This window comes from Monodelphis domestica, chromosome 3 (assembly GCF_027887165.1).
Source record: "Monodelphis domestica isolate mMonDom1 chromosome 3, mMonDom1.pri, whole genome shotgun sequence".
Taxonomy (NCBI): Eukaryota; Metazoa; Chordata; class Mammalia; order Didelphimorphia; family Didelphidae; genus Monodelphis; species Monodelphis domestica.
Genome location: NC_077229.1, coordinates 513,821,717 through 513,844,930, shown reverse-complemented (window position 1 = coordinate 513,844,930; position 23,214 = coordinate 513,821,717). Strand labels below are relative to the sequence as shown.

General features: G+C 37.6%; 1 protein-coding gene across 3 annotated transcripts in view; it reads right to left on the bottom strand.

The window, feature by feature from the left end:
- Nucleotides 1-23,214, bottom strand: part of DHX29 (DExH-box helicase 29) — a 74,663-nt gene that overhangs the window by 20,564 nt on the left and 30,885 nt on the right. For all 3 annotated transcript variants that reach the window (XM_001380972.4, XM_016431302.2, XM_016431304.2), the window contains 5 exons: nucleotides 11,192-11,350; nucleotides 9,404-9,569; nucleotides 9,033-9,156; nucleotides 5,553-6,161; nucleotides 3,771-3,914 (listed from right to left, as the gene is read on the bottom strand). In XM_001380972.4, coding sequence (XP_001381009.4) covers nucleotides 3,771-3,914; nucleotides 5,553-6,161; nucleotides 9,033-9,156; nucleotides 9,404-9,569; nucleotides 11,192-11,350 — 1,202 coding nt within the window. The remainder of the gene's footprint in view (nucleotides 1-3,770; nucleotides 3,915-5,552; nucleotides 6,162-9,032; nucleotides 9,157-9,403; nucleotides 9,570-11,191; nucleotides 11,351-23,214) is intronic.

Genomic DNA, 23,214 nt, shown 5'->3' with positions numbered 1-23,214 from the left:
ACTGCTTCTTAGAGGACTGCGGCCTTCAGTCTTCTCATTTGGAGTTTGTCTGGGATAGGTGAGTGGCTGGCCTTTCTTTCCTGGCTTCTGGAAAGATTGGTTCCAGAGATTCCTGCCTTGGCTTTGGAGGAAGCTGCATTGGTGGAACTCTAACTGAAGACATCCCTGGATGTGGGGAAGCCCTTGTGGAGCTGAGCCATACTTCACTAGAGAAGGGCTAATAGGCTTGTTAAAACCTGTCTCTTTTAGCTACCTTTTTCCATTTTCACTCTTTCTACTTCTCTGTAAATAAAGCTACTAAAGTAATTTTTGACTTAAGTTATAATATCTTTAAATTGGCAACAACAATATTAATTTAGAATTCTCGTATTAGCATAAAACCTAAATTTTAAATTCTTACATCCTCAAGTAATACCACAATAGATCAACTTACATTTATATTAAAGAAAATAAGGAAGAACTCCTTAAGCAAAACATGTCAAAAGATAAAGTTAGAAATATTTTTCTTTATAACCTTGATACTGAAAATATTAATATCATATGGAAATACTATGTAAAATCTCAATTTTGAAGCTTTCTTCAAGTACTTATCATTTGATCCAGCATTTGGTGAAATGTATCCAATTCTTAAAATAATGAATTGACTACTACTATTGCCATCAGAATTCAATGAATTAACAAGAAGTTCAGAAAAACTGAATCAAATACGTTAGAAAACACTTTTATATATTAAATTATTTATGATCATATTGGAGTCTCAGATTACATAGTGATACAGTTTGTCACACTATATATAATAAAGCAAGTATTATGTAAGAAGTCTTCAAGATACAGGTTGGTATAGATGTACTTTAAATAATGTGATCTACATACTGTGTTCTTAAAAAGCAGTTAGTAAATTAAAATGTCCATTTAAATAAAATGAGGCAGAGAAACTAGCTGTTTAAAACAACTGAAAATTGCTTGTCAGCTCTGGGAGGGGGGAGGGAAAGAAAAGTAACTATGTAACTGTGGAAAAATATTTTAAAATTTTAAAAAAAGAATTAAAAAACAAATCTGAGCAAATATCTATTATTTCTCCCCCCCTTTCAATTATATATACACACACACACATATATATATACACACACACACACCCTTACCTTCCTTCTTAGAATCAATACTACATATTAGTTGTATTAGTTCCAAGGCAGAAGAGCTAGACCCGTGATGATTAACCTATGGTATGGGTGCCAAAAAGGGTACGTTAGAGCCTTCTCTGTGGGCACACCTACATTCACCAGCTAGAGTTAATTACCAAAAAGCCAGATGGACTTGGACAGAGCTGCTCCCCCCTCCCTCTCATTGTGCGCCTGAGGACATTCCTCACTTCCCCGCCCCTCTGGCCAGCAGCCCAATGGGAGCATTTCCTTCCTTCCTCCCCTATCTGGGCTAAGGGAGGGGGGCCAAGGATGTTGTGCACAACACTCTGTCTCTAAAAGGTTCACCATCACTGGGCTTGGCAATGGAGGTTAAATGACATGCCTAGGGTCACACAGCTATGAAGTATCTGAGGCCAGATTTGAACCCAGAACCTCTTGTCTCTAAAGCCTGGCTCTCAATCCACTGAATCACCTAGCTGACACCAAATATATTCTTTTTCAAGGAAATTAAAAAATGTATATATTGAATTTGATTACTATTAGTGGTAGGAAAAAGGTATATACTAGGCAAAGAATTGACACAAGTTCTTTCCTTAACATTCTCTTAAGAAATGGGACAAGTGGGAATAGCTGGATGGCTCAGTGGTTTGAGAGCCAAGCCTACAGATGGGAGGTCCTGGTTTCAAATCTGGTCTCAGACACTGTCTAGCTGTGTGACCCTGGGCAAGTCACTTAACTCCCATTGCCTAGCCCTTATTGCTCTTCTGCCTTGGAACCAATATATAGTAGTGATTCTAAGGCAGAAGATAAGGGTTTAAAAAAAAAAAAAGAAACGGGACAAGTGATTTTTCTTTTTTTGACAAGTGATTTCCTAACGAAAATTTAGATTTTGTGTAATGACAATTTTGTAGATTAACTGATGATTTCACTACAAATTAGTTGAAATGGCAATATATATATATATATATGTATATATATTTAAAGTTTTTAAAACATCATTTTATTTGGTCATTTTCATACATTATTCATTGGAAACAAAGATCATTTTCTTTTCCATCCCCCACCCCCCGCCACCCCTCCCCTAGCTGACGCATGATTCCTCTGGGTATCACATGTGTCCTTGCTCTGAACCCATTTCCTTGTTGTTGGTATTTGCATTAGAGTGTTCATTTAGAGTCTCTCCTCGATCATGTCCCCTCAACCTCTGTAGTCAAGCAGTTGCTTTTCCTCGGTGTTTTTACTCCCTCAGTTTGTCCTCTGCTTGGATAGTCTCATACATCCCTGCAGATTGTTCAGGGACATTGTAAAGCCATTACTGGAGAAGTTCATTACGTTTGATTGTGCTACAATGTATCAGTCTCTGTGTACAATGTTCTCCTGGTTCTGCTCCTCTCACTCAGCATCACTTCCTGGAGGTTGTTCCAGTTCCCATGGAATCCCTCCAGTTCATTATTCCTTTGAGCACAATAGTATTCCATCACCAACATATACCACAATTTGTTCAGCCATTCTCCAATTGATGGGCATCTCCTCATTTTCCAATTTTTGGCCACCACAAAGAGCACAGCTATGAATATTCTTGTCTTTTTCCTTATTATCTCTTTGGGGTATAAACCCAGCAGTGCCATGACTGGATCAAAGGGCAGACCGTCTTTTATCACCCTTTGGGCATAGTTCCAAATTGCCCTCCAGAATGGTTGGATCAATTCACAACTCTACCAGCAATGAATTAATGTCCCTACTTTGCCACATCACCTCCAGCATTCATTACTTTCCTTTGTTGTCATGTTGGCCAATCTGCTAGGTGTGAGATGATACCTCAGAGTTGTTTTGATTTGCATCTCTCTGATTATAAGAGATTTAGAACACTTTTTCATGTGCTTATTAATAGTTTTGATTTCTTTAACTGAAAATTGCCTATTCATATCCCTTGCCCATTTTTCAATTGGAGAATGGCTTGATTTTTTGTACAACTGGTTTAGCTCTTTATAAATTTGAGTAATTAGACCTTTGTCAGAAGTTTTTGTTATGAAGATTGTTTCCCAATTTGTTGCTTTCCTTCTAATTTTAGTTGCATTGGTTTTGTTTGTACAAAAACTTTTTAATTTGATGTAGTCAAAATTATTTATTTTGCATTTTGTGACTCTTTCTAAGTCTTGCTTGGTTTTAAAATCTTTCCCTTCACAAAGATCTGACATGTATACTATTCTGTGTTCAACTAATTTACTTATAGTTTCCTTCTTTATATTCAAGTCATTCACCCATTTTGAGTTTATCTTGGTGTAGGGTGTGAGGTGTTGATCCAAACCTAATCTCTCCCGCACTGTCTCTCAATTTTCCCAGCAGTTTTTATCAAATAGTGGATTTTTGTCCCAAAAGCTGGGGTCTTTGGGTTTGTCATAGACTGTCTTGCTGGGGTCACTTACCCCAAGTCTATTCCACTAATCCTCCTTTCTGTCTCTTAGCCAGTACCAAATTGTTTTGATGACCACTGCTTTATAATATAGTCTGAGATCTGGGACTGCAAGGCCTCCTTCCTTTGTAGTTTTTTTAGAAATGGCAATATTTTAAAATAAATTCATTTTTAAAACTTCCGCTTTGCTTAAATAAAATTAGAGAATTACTTACCTCATCTACAATAACATGAGATACATTTGTCAGAAGCCCATCTTCCTGTAGTTTTCTTAGCAGAACCCCTGTAGTACAATAGAGTAACCTTGTGGCATCACTAGCTCTAGATTCCATTCGAATTTGATACCCACACAAGGAATTCTGGAGGAATATAACATTATGATTAGTTTCTCATAGCAGGTATCTGACACACTTTAGAATAAATTAAGAATAATTAAGACACATTTTTTAATTGCTTTTTTACAGGACCTGTGATTTCAATGGTATTGGGAATTCAAGGTGAAGAGGTTATCTCCACCAATTCAGACCAGCAAAAGTTCAGGAGCTTAAAAGTCTTAAGAAAACTGGGGCAGTTAGGTGGCTTAGCAGATAGAGAGTTGGGCCCGGCATTGGAAGAACCAGGGTTCAAATCTGGACTCAGACACTTCTTAGCTGTGTGACCTTGGACAAATCACTTAATTCCATTTGCCTAGCCACTTACCCTTCTATCTTAAGTAGTTCCCAAGTCAGACAGTAAGGGAGAATTGCTTGGGGCACTGAACGGTGAAATGCTAGCTCAGTACCTCTAGATCAATATCAGTCAGTTTGGGTCACAGGTCTTCTTGACTTTAAGGCTAGCTCTCTATGCCCTGCTGCCACTGGGAAAAGATATTTATTCTTGTAAAGGTTCAAAAATAAATTTTAGTATTTTAAATCTCATTCTATTATATGAAACTGGAGACATGTACAGAAGAACAATCTGTAAAGTCCTTTTGAGGTTATCCACCACCTCCACCAATTCCTTTCTTCTAATATCATTAATATGACTAATAGAAAAAATATGAAATACATTTTCTAATTTGTAAATAATCTAAAAATAGAATTCTGTATACTACATTGCCATATAATGAAGAGCATCTATACATAAAATACACTGTGTCTTCCTTTGAACTTTTCCTTTTTTGGAAAAATATTCAGAAAGGCTGAAAAAATACTATACCACCACAAAGAGATGCATAAAGTTGGATGGTGATACAGAAGGTCATATTTTTGTATTTTATTTTTAATAACTAAATTGTTTGAATATTTTAAAAAATTAATTGAAAGAAAAGTGTTTTCCCCCCTTGCATGTGAGAATTGTAACATTATTTGGATAGTCCAAAATAAACTCCTCAACATCAGAAGTCGTCAAGTAGAATTTGAATGACTTTATAAAACTGAGGATATTTTAGAGATAATGTCCATAAAGGAACAGGTCAAGCTAGCTGACCTTTGACTCTGAGATAAAGTGGCTAACATTTATAAAGTGCTTTAAAGTTTGCAAAGTATATCATATAAAATATCTCCTTTTTCTCATAACAACTCTGGGAAGTTGTGCTATTATTATTCGTATTTTACAGATGAGGAACTTGAGGCTGAGAAAATCTATTAGCTAGGTGATCTTATGTAACATCATTCATTTTATAGATATCTGAGGCAGGATTAAAATTCAAGTCTTCCTCATCCAAAATCAGGAACTCTATCCAATATAAAACCTAGTTACTTTAGAAGTGTCTAGGATTGGATTTGAATTCAGGTCTTTTTGAGCTCAGGCCCAGTTCTTCCAACTGTGTCATCTGGGGCACCATGGAATCACCAAAAACGGTCCCATCCCCCAACAGGTTTTAAATTCCATGAAACTTTGTCTTACCTAAGCAAAACAATGATTTATTGAACAAATTGATGAAGAAGTTTAGGTATTAAGATTCATCAGGTTCCTAGATAGAAAATAGGTACTGGACTGAAGGCAGCATCTCTTACCTTTCCACCAGGTCCATTTTCACAGCCCAATTCTTCACAAACTCTAGTTGCTAAACTCACCGCTGAGATTCTTCGAGGTTGTGTGCACACAATGTTGCATTTACCTGATCCCCACTCATTGAGCAGCAAGTCTTCCAAAAGAAAATGGGGCACTTGGGTGCTTTTGCCACTTCCTGTTTCACCGGCCACAACCACTACTCGATGTCTTTTGAGTGTTTCAACAATTGAATTCCTGTGCTTGAAGACAGGTAACTGTTGTCTCTCTTTTAACAGTTTCTGGTACCTAGGGGTACTTTGTAACTTTCGAAAAAGGTTTCTGACAGGCTCCAAATCTTCTGTGTAGGAAGTTTCCAGAGAGAGTGCAGTAAAGTCCTCATCAGTAATTAAATTTTCCCAGGATTCCTCAGGATCATCAGAAATGTCTTTTTTATTTTCACACTGTTGTTGCTGTTGCTGTTGTTGCTGTTTCAGTTTATTTAGAAGTTTGGCGATAAAATGATCACGAGGCTTATTAGTTTCCATTTTATTCAGTTCTTCCTTTTTCTTTTCTGCTTCACTCCATTCCAACCAAACATCTCGGTAAGTGGGAGGGAGCAACTGATGGACTGACTGAGGAGAAAATGACACCGTATGAGCTTGCTCTTCTGTGGCATCTCTTTAAAAAATGTCACTATTGTGGAGAATACTCTGGATGCTCTGGGGCCTACAGCTTAAGCCCTTCTGAAATAATCTTGTCCCTTTGCAGTAGTGTACTTAGGGAAACAAACCAAACAACCAGGAAGCCATCCTCTGATTCACACTTTAAAATGTATGATTTCAAAAACACAAAACAAGACCAGGTTACTCCACAGACAAAACCTCTGGCAGCTATAGGATAAAGCATTGGCCCATGACCTGATAATGATTTGTTTTACTGCTAGATCTGGTGATTTCCTCGACCTTCCCCACCTGTACCTGACTCAGCTGATGCCCCCTCCTGTTGGGGCTGGGGAGTTAAGGGGGACATGACATCTCTCTCTTCATTTCCCTCCTGCCCTCTGAACATTTTTCTGTTTTTGCTGCTGCATCATCATCCACCTTCTTTCCTAACTGTGGGTGGTCCCCACCCATGTGCTGGGTCCCTCTTCCCATGAAAGTCCTTACAGCAGCTATGGACAGTAGAAAAAGGCCTGATTCTGGAGTCAGAAACTTGAATTCAAGTGGGCAAGGCTCTCAACTCCTAATTCTCCTGCATCCATGTCAAATCAGCTGCCAGATCCTTGTAATTTCTACTTGCACAATTCTTGTATCTGTTCTATTCTCCTTCCCCATACAACTAGAATAAGAGTCCAGGCTCTCAAGCCTCAACCCAATTAGTGTGGCAGCACTAACACTGCAGGGTCTGCAGGGCACGCAGCAGTGTCTCAGTATTCTAGGTCATCCCTCATAATGCTCCTAAGGGAATTTTCCCTAAGTGCAAGCAGATCTGACCATGTGACTCTCCTACTTAGCCAAATTCACTGACTTCCTCTTGCCTCTAGGTCAAAATATGTACTCTGCTTAGCTTTCAGGCCTTACACCACCTGAACCCAACCTGGCACACCAACCTCCTGGGATATTCTTCCTGCATTTTCATTCTTGTCTCTCTGAGCTCTCTCTGGTTGAGCATCACCAACTACCTAAGAGACATCTACAACTGGGTGCTGTAGAGGCATGAGGTTTGAATTTAACATGCCTAAAACAGAATTCACCTTTTCCCCCCAAATCCATCCATTTTTCTAAACCTGTCTAATTCCAACAAGGAAGACATCATCCTTTAAGTCATCTAGTTTCAGCTTTAAACATGCTCAATTCCTAATTTAGCCTACATAGCCACCACACTGCCAAATATTGCTGATTCTATCTCTGATGGGAGGCAAGGAGAGCATTTATGAAGTGCCTACGATACACTAGCACTTCATAAATACAATCTCATTTGTTTCTCACAACAATTCTATTATTATCCCCATTTTACAGTTGAAAAAACTGAGGCAAACAGAGGTTAAGTGACTTGTCCAGTGAAGGATCTGAGGCCAGATTTTAATTCAGGTTTCCCTGACCCAAGGCCCAGTGCTCTCTACCCACTGAACTACCAAAACTGTCCCTGAGAGCCCTTAAAGCATCTCTTGAATCCATTCACCCCTCTCTCTCCAGTCACATAGCTACTACCCCAGTTCAGGCCTTTAATTGCCTCTTTCTTAGGCTGTTCCCTCACACAGGGCACTCCACCTCTGTCTCCCAGGTCTGGAACGTCCTCCTGATCTCTATTTCTCCCATTTAATCCTTCTCTTCCTTCAAGAGGCAGTTCAAGCACCACTTTATATTAAAGGCCTTTCTGGATTTCCCTAAATACTAGTACCTTCTTATTTATCCTCTTTATGTTTATTTTCTATATTTTTTTATGGACTAATTATCTCCCCCAATAGAAGTGTTTCCTTCCTTGTATCTATATTCCTGGTGTATTGAGGACTGCCTGTACAGTAGGAGCTTAATAATGTCTGTTGATTGATCCAAATCCTAGCTTTACTACTTCCCATCTGTGTGACCTTGGGTGAGAGGATGAGTTAAGGATGACCCTTTAGATCTCTCTGGGGTATCAGTTTCCTCATCCATAAAAGAAAGGGGCTCAACTAAATGTCTTCTAAGGTCCTTCACACCCTTACTATGATTCTTGTCAAATACAGTAAGAATGAATTATATAGCTCTCTTGGTATATGGACTATTAGATAATTACAAAATGTTTTAGAATGAATCCTGTCAGTATATTCAGAAAAAAATTATTGTAGACAGTTAAAAGTGGTCCACATATGTAAAATTCTTTAATGAAGTTCCACTATATTATCCTATGCTTCTGTTGATAATTTTTCCTGTTAACACTAGGAAGCTGTCCAGATATATAATTCTGTTTCACAGCTAAAGAAAAATGAAGTATAAACTAGAATCTCTTTCTAATAACAAATCTAGGATTACAATTACTTGTGGCAGTGCCAATTCTTTTGCTTAAGCCTAGGGGTAATGCTAATTTCAAACTAATAATGTTTTTAAATCTTCCTGAATCTTCCTTTTTAAAGATAAAATACTATTATTATAACATGTTGTTTTGATAATACAATTATTTTTTTCCTTTTTGGAGGAATATAAGGAGAATTAAAGATTTTTTTTAGAGGTTACCTTCTCTAAGGTTTCATTTTAATATTTTTTATAAATAGGAAGCTTATATTTAATCTAACTTAAAATTCAAAAAAGGAACTAATGTTCCCAAATGACTTATGAAGTCAAGTATCACTCCATTAAAATCCTAAATTGATGTCTCATCATGTGGTATGCTGTTGACTCTGGTTTCTCAAGCAGAATATAAGACAACCAAGCCTAAAACCATCAAACATGGGCCAGCTATAGAATGCACAAAAGTAACATATACATGAACATAACTAAGGATCTTTTAGAAGAAACAAGTCTCACCTGCCCTTTTACTAAACGATAAAGAGCCAGAGTAGCTCCCAGATGTTGAGCTTGCATGCCATCCTCCGTCAGAATTGTAGGACACACCACCAGCACATCATCTTCAGATCTAACTACTTTGACTCTTTAAATTAAAAAAAAAAAAGCAACAACAAAAAAACTTGTTTATAAAACTGATAAAGCAAACTTTCCTATCAATCAATATTCAACCTAAATTTATTTCATAAAATTTTTACATAAAAATATCTATAAATCAGATAAAATTTGTCAACTCTATTCACCTACATCAATTTCAAGACATGTCCAATTTATTAGAGGTCAATATTATGAATTTACCCTTTAAAAACTATTAATTCAGCTTTCATACATACCTACATTTCCAGTATTTACCAACTGCAATCTTTTCAAAGGAAGGATTTGGACTCTTGGGAAGATTTTTCCTGACCCAATCAATAAGAAACTGTTTGGGAGATTTGCCAGTCCAGCTTCGAGCAGTGTAGTCAAAATTTCTCACATCACGAGGATCTTTCTTTTTTGCTAAAATGGTACATAAGAGATTTAATTCAAAATCAAGCAGCAGGAGAAAAATCTCTTGAATAGTATGATGCAGTGTAAGGAATACTGGATTTTGAGTCAGAAGGCATGGATTAAATTCTGATTCTGCAACTTACTAACGGTATGGGGCCTTGGGCAAGTACTTAACCTCTCTGGGTCTCAGTTTCCTTATATGTAAAATAAAAGGGATGGACTAAGTGAGATCTAACACTTCTTCCAGTTCTATAAATCTATGGTCTATGAAGTATCATGCCTCATTTTAGAGAATGGCACTTTTTAATGAAGGAGGAAGGACAAAGAAATAAAAAAGGACAGTCCTGATAGTTAAATGGGTAAATGAAGCTTCTTGCCTATTACAATTTGCAATGAGAAAATTCTGAGTTAACCTTTCAAAGATCTACATTTTTTTCTCTCATAGAGAAATGCAAATCAAAACATGTATGAGGTATCACCTCATACATAGGTTGGCTAATATGAAAGCAAAGGAAAGTAATAAATATTGGAGGGGATGTGGCAAAGTTGGGACAATAATGCATTGCTGGTAGAGTTGTGAATTGATCCAATCATTCTGGAAGGCAATTTGGAACTATGCCCAAAGGGCGGTAAAAGATCATCTGCCCTTTGATCCAGACATACCATTGCTGGGTTTCTACCCCAAAGAAATAACAAGGAAAAAGACTTGTACAAAAATATTTATAGCTGTGTTCTTTGTAGTGGCAAATAATTGGAAAATGAGGGGATGCCCTTTGATTGGGGAATGGCTGAACACATTGTGGTATCTGTTGGTGATGGAATACTATTGTGCTCAAAGGAATAATGAAGTGGAGAAATTCCATGGAGACTGAAACGACCTCCAAGAAGTGATGCAGAGTGAGAGGAGCAGAACCAGGAGAACACTGTACACAGAGACAGATAGATACACTGTGGCACAATCAAATGCATGGACTTCTCTACTAGCAGCAATGCAATGACCCAGGACAATTCTGAAGGACTTAAGGGAAAGAACACGATCTACATCCAGAGAAAGAACTGTGGGAGCAGAAAGAAAGAAGAAAAGCAACTCCGTGATCACATGGTTTGATGGGGATATAACTGGGGATATAGGCTCTAAAACGATCACCCTAGTGCAAATATTAATAATATGGAAATAGGTCTTGATTGATGACACATGCAAAACCCAGTGGAATTGCTCATTGGCTAAGGGAGGGGGAGGTGAAGGGAGGGGAGAGAAAGTACATGAATCATGTAACCTTGGGAATATAGTCTAAATTAATTAAATAAACTTAATTTTTAAAAAATCTATGGTCTTCTTGTAAAGTACTGGCTAGGAAGCATTTTTTTTTAAAGATTTGTAAGATGGACTTTTCTGCTTAAAATCTAGGTTTAATATTATGTATAAAAATGGCTTTTATTTGACAGTTAAGAATAAGAGTTAGCTATCTTCTAAGGCTGAAGTTAATTTAGAGGTAAACTGACATGGACTTGATAAAATTTAAAATTGCAATCTAACCCATTATAGTTAATCAGTTGAAGACATTGCTTCATGATACAAAATTTCTGATATTTGTTATTTGGCAAGTTACACACAAGATCAACTCTTTTACCTTTTTCTTCTTCTGTAATTGCAGAGTTTTCAAATAAATTCAAGTTCAAAGTCCCTTCTCCTTCAGCAGCCAACGATGATTTTTTTCTTTCATTCTGTTGTTGCTGGGAAATCTTTATGGCAGGATTGAACACAGGATGATCTTCTAAAGTTTCCATTTCTACAAAAGAAAACTGAAATGTTAGTTCCATACATTTGCCATAATATCCCAGAAAAAGTATATAAACGTTCAATTTATTTGGTGAATAGCCAAACACCAACCTCAACTGTCTGAAACAGCTGAGAATTTGGAAGTAACATAAAAAAATCTTCCAATTGTGATGAGAATAGTCAATGACAGCTAAAGAATAAAGAGTAGAGGAGATGAGGTGGTCTTTACCAAAGAAGGAACTCACTACTGATGACAAAATACCCCACCTTTACCCAAACCAAATAGCAAGGGTTAAAAAGTAGTAAAAGGAAAGGAGACAATAAATATATTTTTTAAAAATGTGCCTTCTGTTTCAGAATCAATATTAAGTATTGATTCCAAGACAAAAGAACAGGAAGGACTAGGCAGCTGGGGTTAAGTGAATTGTCCAGGGTCACACAGCTAGGAAGTATCTGAGGCTATTTGTGACCCCAGGTCCTTCTGACTTTAGGTCTGGTTCTCAATCTACTGAGCCACCCAGCTGCCCCCAATAAAACAAACAAACAAAAACAAAAAACAAACAAAAAAAACAAAATCCTTGCCTTCTGGCTTAAGAATTGACACTAAGTATTGAGTCCAAAGCATAGGAGTAATAAGGGTTCAGCAAGTGGGGTTAAGTGATTTGCCCAGGGTCACATACCTGGGAAGTAACTATGGCCAGATTTAGTAACTACGGCCATATTTGAACCCAGGATTTCCCATCTTCAAACCTGGCACACTATCCACTGAGTCACCTCCACCCTCCAATAATCACATTTTAAAAAAAGCAGAAAGCAAAGACATGACAGCAATGCCAGAGGACCTGGGTTAAAATCCTAGCTCTGTTATTTTCTTTTACTATGTCCTTGGGTAAATCACTTAAATAGGCCTCAACTTATTCATTTACGAAATGAGTTTTCTAAATTCCCTTCCAAGCTGAAAGCCCATGACTAAATTGCAGTAAAAACTTTCTTTCAGGATAGCAGACTCACTGGCAAATGAGAGAAGTGACCATAGAGAACAGACATCCATAAGAGAGAAGCAAAAATTACTTGAGTAGCATGCCATCAGTTAGACAAAAGTGAAACGGAGCTCTTCAAATAATCACTAGTCCTAAGCACATCAAGGAGAAGCAAGGTGATAAAAGATATCTACGACATAATGGCAGCCTGGGAATATTTAAGCCAAGATAAAATTATTGAGAGCATAGTTCTATTTTGGGTCATGCCACACTGCTAACAGATTAGAACCTAATACAAATATCGACAAAGAAAAAATTTAATTAATTCTACAGTCAGTGTATTTGAGGTTACAGTCCCAAACAGGATAAATTTTAGGGAAAGGTAATTAAATGGTTCTCTTTAAGAATAAAAAAATGGATGTCACAGTAGAAATAATATCTTAAATTCCCCATTGTACACTCCATGCAAATTACACTAGTGGCATTTCTTGAGATTCAGCTGGCTCAGGGGACTCTGGGGTCCACTGATGATGTTATTTCCTTGTTCCCTGAACACAAAGCAACCAGAGGAGTTGAAATGGATCTCAGATGCTTGGCTGGTAGATTGTGATGGAAGTTTTGCTCAGCCAAATGAACTCAGAGCTCTCAATGCCTAATCTTGTTGAATTTCCTTTTACTTTAGCTAATTTCCTATGAGTGTCTCATTTTGTTTCAATAATGACCCTAAACTTACAAGGAAGTGGTCTGAGTCAGGCCTGTGAATTTTAAAACTATTCCACCCTAATCAGACCATTCTTTAGAAGATTTGATTTAGCTATTTCCTGATCAATAACAATGGAGATTCTTGGAATAACAATCAGGTCTTGGAAACTCTACATTCTCCATCCTTCTTAGTTTAACAAGATTAGGAAGGTCTGCATCAAACTCAAGATTTAATTATCTGAGGAAATGGCCTTCAACAGACATGTGCAAAAAAAAGGACAGACCTCTGGGCTGTCCTAAGTGAAGTTAAGCCATCATTGGTACAGATGAGATGCAGGAAAGTGATGTAAAACTGTCTATATAAGGCACGTCACTTCCTCTCTCCTCCTCTTTCCACAGAGAGACGACTCTGCTGGCAGTGTGATAAGTGTTCCGACATCTTGGCGTGGTGGCAGATATTCTCTGGGTTTGGTGGCGAGTTTTACCCTGGAGATGATTTCAGGTTCGGGCATCTTAGCTGAACCCCTTTGAAGGTCAGACTGATTCTTTCCTCCTTCATACTCCAAAACCTTATCTCCTAATCTCCTCGCTCGGTACCAGTGGGGGGAAGGGGGGGGAGTGAAGAAAACCTATTCCTTTCCTTCTTCCTTCTCCTTAATCTCCTCCACTATCAATTAAAACAACATAAAATTTCCAGCTGACTTGGTTTTTTCATTAGGATTTTATAAGTTAAATCTCTTGGCGACAAAAATAATTATTACATTCAGTCTCAGCCATAATTTTACCCTTTACAGGCCCAGCCCAGAACACAGTGTGATCAATTTATTGCAGAAGCAATTGACTCTAAGAGACATTTTGTTAATAAGAAACATTTTGTTTATGAGACCTGGGTATCTCCCAAATCCAACAAATAGTTCATATTTACATAACATTCTGTGATCTAGCAGTCTTGCAAGTATTGTCATCTCCATTTTAATCTTGGGGAAACTAAGGCTCCATGAGGTTATGTGACTTACCCATGATCATAAAGACTTCAATTCCAGTGAGTCCCACTAACCTGTCACTCTCACCAAGAAACAAAGGTCTCTAACAAAATCTAAAGAAATGAAGTTTCTCAAAACTCTCTTGAGAAGGTAAAAATGTAACTAACAAAAACTGTAACTAATTCTACTAATTTTGTATTCTTCACCCCAAGTAATATTGGTCATAACATTAGGGCAACAAGGACATTAGAAAGAAGAAGAGTAACAATCAGTGAGTGTTTACTGCATGTCCATAGAGTGCTCTGATTCTAGATAATGAGTTTTTCTTCTAAGAATATCATGAGTGGTATAAGGTAATAAACTACTCCAGCTTCAAGGAAATATCCCTTAAGAATATCCAATTCTCTTTGTGTTAACAGTGGGTTAGAGACAGGATGAGAGAGTTGAATGGGGTCAGGATTGGGAAGGCAGCAAACTGAATCATGGCAAAGTTTATTCCATTACAGTTAGTGTTTTATAGGGCAATGTTACATAAGCTAAAGGATAAGGCAATCTTTTTACATAGACAATGGTTAGTAATAATTTACAATTTTAGTACAATGACTTGGTTTACCTCACCAAAGTATAGACAGAGTTTTCTATAGGATAATAAATCACAGGTAAATATGTAATGATCTAGACTAGATTTTCGGCGAAATATTTGCTTCAGTGGATTTATCAAGAACAGTTAGTTACTACCAAGTACAACAGGGAGGGTGAGATCATGGGACTATGTGCCTAATTCTAGCTAGGCTATGACTATGATTTTATTGGGATCTGTTCTTACTATTGGGGTGGGGGTATTCTTTCTCCACAGCTTTGCTAAATGGAGTATTAGGCTTTGAAAATCCCTATATCTCCTACACATTAACAGTGAAGTTTGGTTTTTTTGGAAGGTGAGAGAAGTCATTTGGGAAAAGACTGCTTCAGCAGATGTGTCCATTTTATGCATTTTCAGACTTTTCCCTGAAAAATTCTACCAGCTGAGATAAATCAATGCTTCAATATAAGAATTAATTTTATATTGGTATTAAAATATCTGCCATTTTAAAAACATCAAAGGTTATAAAAAAATCAAAGACCAGTCAGTAAACATTAATCACCTATGATACTTCAGGCACTAAGTGCTGAGAAACAAAGAAAAGCAAGATAGCTCAAAGGACTCAGTCTAATGAGGTGAGATTACACATAAACAATTAGGTACATTCAAGGTATATAGAGAATAAAAATGGAGAAAATCACTAGATGGAAAGCACCGAAATTAAGGGGGGATCCAAAAGATTTTTTTTAATAAAAAGTAAGATTTTAGCTAAAACTTGAAGGAAGCCAGGAGACCAATGAAGGAGATCATTCCTGGTTTGGAGAGCCATTGAAAATGCTTAGTTAAGAGATGGAGCATCTTGCTCAAGGTACAATAAGGACAATATGATTGGATTGCACACTACATGATAGGGGTGAGGAGGAGAGTATAAGAAAAAGGGAGATTATGAAGGACTTTGAACATCAAACAAGAGGTCTTTAAGCTTGATCCTGGAGGTGAAGGGAAGCCACAGGAGTTAACTAAGTAGGGGGGATGACATAGTCTGACCTATGCTTTAAAAATATTACTCTGACAGATAAGTGGAGCAGTCTATTTTTTTAAAATTTAGAATATTTTTCCACTGTTACATAATTCATTATCCCCCCCACCCTGCTCTAACCTCCCCCTTCCCAGAGCTGATAAGCAGTTCAACCAGGTTACACATGTATCATTGTTCAAAACCTAATTTCATGTTATTCATATCTGCAGTAGAGCGATCTTTTAATATCAAAATCCCAATCATATCCCCATTGAACCATGTGATTGATCATATATTTTTCTAATGCATTTGTGGTTCCACAGTTCTTTCTCTGAATATGAATAACGTTCTTTCTCATATCTTCCTCTGGATTGTCCTGGGTCTTTGCAATGCTGCTAGTAGAAAAGTCTGTTACATTTGATTGTGCCAGATTTGATTGATCTAAACCTAATTTTTCCCATACTGTTTTCCAATTTCCCCAGCAGTTTTTTTCTTTTAAGCACTGTTTTATTTGATCATTTTCAAACATTATTCATTGGAAACAAAGATCATTTTCTTTTCCAACCCCCCTCACCCCCCAAAGCCTATGTGCGATTCCTCTGGGTATCACATGTGCCCTTGATAGAAACCCATTTCCGTGTTGTTGGTTTTTGCATTAGGGTGTTCATTTAGAGTCTCTCCTCAATCATATCCCCTCAACCCCTGTAGTCAAGCAGTTGCTTTTCATCGGTGTTTTTACTCCCACCGTTTATCCTCTGCTTGTGGATAGTGTTTTTACTCCTAGATCCCTGCAGATTGTTCAGGAACATTGCACTGACACTAATGGAGAAGTTCATTACGTTCAATTGAACCACAGTGTATCAGTCCCTGTGTACGACATTCACCTGGCTCTGCTCCTTTCGCTCTGCATCACTTCCTGGAGGTTGTTCCAGTCCCCATGGAATTCCTCCACTTTATTATTCCTTTGAGCACAATAGTATTCCATCACCAACATATACCACAATTAGTTCAGCCATTCTCCAATTGAAGGGCATCCCCTCATTTTCCAATTTTTGGCCACCACAAAGAGCGCAGCTATGAATATTCTTGTCCAAGTTTTTTTCCTTATTATCTCTTTGGGGTACAAACCCAGCAGAGCTATGGCTGGATCAAAGAGCAGACAGTCTTTTATCGCCCTTTGGGCATAGTTCCAAATTGACCTCTAGAATGGTAGGATCCATTCACAACACCACCAGCAACGAATTAATGTCCCAACTTTGCCACATCCCCTCCAGCATTCATTACTTTCCTTTACTGTCATGTTAGCCAATCTGCTAGGTGTGAGGTGATACCTCAGAGTTGTTTTCATTTGCATCTCTCTGATTATAAGAGATTTAGAATACTTTTTTATGTGCTTATTAATAGTTTTGATTTCTTTAACTGAAAACTGCCTATTCATGTCCCTAACCCATTTATCAATTGGAGAATGGCTTGATTTTTTGAACAATTGATTTAGCTCTTTGTAAATTTGGGTAATTAGACCTGTGCCAGAGGTTTTTGTTATGAAGATTGTTTGCCAATTTGTTGCTTCCCTTCTGATTTTAGTTACATTGGTTTTGTTTGTACAAAAACTTCTTAATTTGATGTAGTTGAAATTGTTTATTTTACATTTTGTGACTCTTTTCCAAGTCTTGCTTGGTTTTAAAATCTTTCCTTACCCAAAGGTCTGACATGTATACTATTCTGTGTTCACCTAATTTACTTATAATTTCCTTCTTAATGTTCAAGTCATTCACCCATTCTGAGTTTATCTTGGTGTAGGGTGTGAGGTGTTGACCCAAACCTAATCTTTCCCACACTATCTTCCAATTTTCTCAGCAGTTTTTATCAAATAGTGGATTTTTGTCTCAAAAGCTGGGGTCTTTGGGTTTGTCATAGACTGTCTTGCTGGGGTCACTTACCCCAAGTCTATTCCACTGATCCTCTTTTCTATCTCTTAGCCAGTACCAAATTGTTTTGATGACCACTGCTTTATAATATAATTTGAGATCTGGGACTGCAAGACCACCTTCCTTTGTATATTTTTTTTTTCATTATTTCCCTGGACATTCTTGATCTTTTGTTCTTCCAAATGAACTTTGTCATGGTTTTTTCTAATTCAGTAAAAAAGTTTTTTGGAAGTTCAATGGGTATGGCATTAAATAGATGGATAAGTTTGGGTACAATGGTCATTTTTATTATATTAGTTCATCCTACCCATGAGCAGTTAATGTTTTTCCAATTGTTCAAGTCTAGTTTTAGTTGTGTGGAGAGTGTTTTGTAGTTGTGTTCATATAGTTCATGTGTTTGTCTTGGCAGGTAGATTCCTAAGTATTTTATATTGTCTAAGGTGATTTTGAACAGAATTTCTTTTTCTAATTCTTGTTGCTGAGATGTGTTGGAGATATATAGAAATGCTGATGACTTATGTGGGTTTATTTTATATCCTGCTACTTTGCTAAAGTTGTTGATTATTTCCACTGGCTTTTTGGTTCATTTTCTAGGATTCTTTAAGTAGACCATCATATCATCTGCAAAGAGTGATAGCATGGTCTCTTCACTGTCAATTATGTGGATGGTTTTCCTAATATTGAACCATCCTTGCATTCCTGGTATAAATCCTACTTGAACATAGTGAATGACCCTCCTGATCACTTGCTGGAGTCTTTTTGCTAGTATCCTGTTAAAAGATTTTTACATATATGTTCATTAGGGAGATTGGTCTGTAGTTTTCTTTCACCATTTTTGACCTTCCTGGTTTTGGAATCAGTATCATATCTGTGTCATAAAAGGAATTTGGTAGAATTCTCTCTTTGCTTATTATGTCAAATAGTTTGTATAGTATTGGGATTAGCTGTTCTTTGAATGTTTGATAGAATTCATTTGTGAATCCATCTGGACCTGGGGATTTTTTCTTAGGGAGTTCTTTGATGGCCTGTTGGATTTCTTTTTCTGATATGAGATTATTTAAGAATTCTATTTCTTCTTCTGTTAGTCTCGGCAATTTATATTTTTGTAAATATTCATCCATATCACCTAGATTGGCATATTTATTGCCATATAATTGGGCAAAGAAGTTTTTAATGATTGCCTTAATTTCCTCTTCATTGGAGGTAAGGTCCCTCTTTTCATCTATGATACTGCTAATTTGCTTTTCTTCTTTCCTTTTTTAAAATTAGATTGATCAGTACTTTTTCTATTTTGTTTGTTTTTTCAAAGTACCAGCTTCTAGTCTTATATATTAGTTCAATAGTTCTATCACTTTCGATTTTATTAATTTCTCCCTTAATTTTTAGGATCTCTAATTTGGTTTTCTTCTGGGGGGTTTTAATTTGTTCGCTTTCAAGTTTTTTGAGTTTCATGTCCAATTCATTGACCTCTGCCCTCCCTAATTTGTTAATATATGCACTCAGGGATAGGAATTTTCCTCTGAGTAATGCTTTGGCTGCATCCCATAAGGTTTGAAAGGATGTCTCACCATTGTCATTTTCTTCAATGAAATTATTGTTTCTATGATTTGTTCTCTAACAAACTGATTCTGGAGTATATTTAATTTCCAATTGATTTTTAATTTTGCTCTCCATGGACCCTTACTGATCATTATTTTTTATTGCCTTATGATCTGAAAAGGCTGCATTTATTATTTCTGCTTTTCTGCATTTGTATGCCATGTTTTTATGACCTAGTGTATGGTCAATCTTTGTTAATGTGCCATGTGCTGCTGAAAAGAAGTTGTGTTCTTTTTGTCCCTATTTATTTTTCTCCATATATCTATTAACTCTAATTTTTCTAAGATTTCATTCACATTTTTTACCTCTTATTTTTTGATTTGATTTATCTAAATTTGATAGTGGTTGGTTCAGGTCTCCCACTAGTATAGTTTTACTATCTATTTCCTCCTTCAATTCTCCTAGTTTCTCCATTAGAAATTTGGGTGCTATACCATTTGGTGCATACATGCTGATTAGTGATATTTCCTCGTTGAATATACTCCCTTTTAACAGAATATATTTACCTTCCCTATCCCTTTTTTTGTTTTTTAAACCCTTACCTTCCATCTTGGAATCAACACTGTGTATTGGCTCCAAGGCAGAAGAGTGGTAAGGGCTAGGCAATGGGGGTTAAGTGACTTGCCCAGGGTCACACAACTAAGAAGTGTCTGAGGCCACATTTGAATCCAGGACCTCCCGTCTCTAGGCCTGGCTCTCAGTCCACTGAGCTACCCAGCTGACCTCTCCCTATCCCTTTTAATAAGGTCTATTTTTGCTTTGCCTTTGTCAGATATCATGATTACAACTCCTGCCTTCTTTCTGTCAGTTGAGGCCCAATAGGTCTTACTCCAACCTTTAATTCTGACCTTGTAAGTATCTACCCGTGTCATGTGTGTTTCTTGAAGACAACATATGGTAGGGTTTTGGGTTCTAATCCAGTCTGCTATTTATCTACGTTTTATGGGTGAGTTCCTTCCATTCACGTTCAAAGTTATGATTGTCACTTGTGAATTCCCCAGCATTTTGATATCCTCCCCTAATTCTGACCTTTCTTCTTTTGCTATAACCTTTTAAACCAGTGGTTTAATTTAAATCAGTCCCCCTAGTCCCCTCCCTTGCTATGCTTCCCTTTCTGGCTCCTCCCTTTTTGTTCCCTTCTTGGTTTTTTTTGGGGGGGGTCTATTAATTTCTCTCCCCCCCTCTCCTTCCCTCCCTTTATGTACTCCCTCCCTCCTAATTCCCCTCTTAGTTTTCCCTTTTCTCTTACCCTGTTGGACAAGATAAAATTCAAGATCCCAATGAATCTAGATGCTCTTCCCTCTCAGAGTTGATTTCACTGAGAGTAAGGTTTAAGTAATACCAATTAGCACTCTCTTCCTCTCCTTCTTATAAGCGAATTCTTCCCCTCCCCTTCCATGTGTATCTTTGTGTGACAAAGATTATTCTATTTAATTTATTTCTATTTCTTCAAGTATATCTTGGTATCATCATCAATTCCCCCCTCCTTTTTTCTTTCTTTTTTTCTCTCCAAATCATCTTAATGCCCCAATCTTTCCCTATGAGTGATTCTTCCGATTACTCTATTAATGCATACAATTTTTGAGTTACACGTAACATTTTCCCCATATATTAATATAAATAAAATTTGATCTAATTGTAGCCCTTATAGAAGAGAGTTTGAATAACAGAAAAAAAAACCACATTTTTCTCCTTTTCCCTTTCTTTTATATTTACCTTTTTGTGTTTTTCTTGCTCTTTGTGTTTGGATGTCAAACTTTCCACTGAGTTCTGGTCTTTTCTTTACAAATACTTGGAAATCTATTTTGTTGAATGCCCATACTTTTCCCTGGAAGCATATAGTCAGTTTTGTTGGATAGGTGATTCTTAGTTGAAGATTAAATTCTCTTGCCTTTCTGAATATCGTGCTCCAGGCCTTGCGGTCTTTAAGCATGGAAGCTCCCAGGTCTTGTGTGATCCTGATTGGTGCTCCTTGGTATCTGAATTGTCTCTTTTTGGATTCTTGTAAGACTTTATCCTTAGCTTGGAAGCTCTTGAATTTGGCAATTACATTCCTGGCAGTTGTCTTTTGGGGATTTAGTATAGAGGGTGTTCTATGAACCCTTTCAATTTCGATTTTGCCCCCTTCTTCAAGAGCTTCAGGGCAATTTTCTTCAATTATTTCTTGTAGTATGGCATCAAGATTTTTGTTTATCTCTGGTTTTTCAGATAGACCAATGATTCTCAAATTGTCTCTCCTTCCTCTATTTTCCTGGCCTGTCACCTTGATATTTTATGTTTTCTTCTAATTCGTTAGTTTTTTTTGCTTTGCTTTATTAATTCTTGCTGTTTCGCCAGATCATTGTCTTTCAGTTGCTTAATTCTGGTCTTCAAAGATTGGATTTCCTTTTCAGTATGGTCTGCCCTGCTTTTTGTGGCTTCCAGCTGTTTCTCCAATTGGGAGTTCTTGTCTTTCAGACTGTTGTTCTCTGAATTTCCCCCCATTTTTCTTGCCAGAAGGCCTCCATATTTTGGATAAACTCCAATTTGAATTCTTCCAGAGCTTGTGGACAATTTTCATTTTTTGGGAAAGGCTTTGATTTTGTTTGAATTTCATCCTCTTTTTCCCCTGTATTCTGGGTTTTCCCTCTGTAAAAGTTTTCAAGAGTCACTTTTTTTCCTGTTTTTCTTGGAGGGTTGGTCTTGGGCACAATGAGCCATTCCTTTGGTGGTTTTCCCTTTCCTTTTTAGTCAGAAATCTGAGTGAGATGGGCAGGTTTTCTGTGGAGTTACGTGGTGGGGCTTTTGCCTCAGGCAGATTCTGGCATCTCTGCAGCCTCTACAGTTTGCTAGAGCGCCTGCAGTCTGTGCTCTCCCGTGCACAGGGATCTGTGTAACCGCTCTCAGGGGTAGATCCCTGGTAGTCCTTGTCAGTTCCCAAGGACCCTGGTGTGCCCCCCACTCACTACAGAGAGGAACGGGAATTTTGCCTCAGGCAGCCTCTGAAGTCTCCGCAGTGTCCGCAGTTCGCAGAGTATCCACGGTCTGTGCTCTCCAGTGCGCAGGGGTCTCCTGTGTAACCACTCTCAGGGGTAGATTCCTGGCAGTCCTAGTCAGATCCCAAGGACCCTGGTGTGTCCCCCATTCACTACAGAAACTTCACTCGCTCATTCGCCGTCTCTGGTGGGTGTGCTGGTCCTGACTCTGGTTCTGTAGGTGAAGTGGGGCAGGGTAGTTCAGATCACATTTGGGTGCAAGCTTTTTCTCCTTCTTATAGTGTGGAAATGGTCAAACCGCACGTACCTTCAGTGCTGTGCCCTACTGTAGAGTCCCTCCGTTCTTCCGAAGATGATTTTTATGTTCTTTTGAGTTAGTCCATTTCGTTGGGTGCTGGGAGAGGAAGCGATTCATGTCTACTTTGCCGCCATGTTACCCGGAAGTCCTCCCCAGCAGTTTTTGTCAAATAGTGAGTTCTTTTCCCAAAAGCCAGGGTCTTTGCTGAGGTCATTTACCCCTTCTCTATAGTAGCAGTGTATTTTAATGGTCCATGCTTGAGGTAATGAGGGTCCCCAGCTAGGTGGTATCAGTCTCAGAAGAGAGGAGAGGATGAAGACAGAAGATGGCAGTACCCTCAATAGTAATAGAGAAGTTAGTAAGAGGGATGGTTTAAGGGGAAAAGATAATGAGCTCAGTGTCTTGTACATGTTGAATTTAAGATGCCTATTATACATTCAATTTGAGATATTCAATAAGCAGATGGAAATTGAGGTCAGCAGAATGTTAGGGCTGGATAAATACATCCAGGCAAACACATTAAACATTATCATCCTGGATTTTCTCTAATGAGAAAATAAGAATCATGATGATAAGTTTATAATGACCACTAATGGTGCCTACATTGCTGACCTCCATTTTGGGGGTTTCTATTAGGGAAACTTGTGATATTTTAAGGGAGGGGACTTCATTTGGGGAGTATTCTGTTTGGGGAATTTTAAACACTATGTCAACCTAATGATATTATCTTTGTATCAGTGATTTTGAATTGAGAGGCTTGGGCAAATTGTTCCCCATCTCCTATCTTGCACAGGTATAATCATGTCACTCC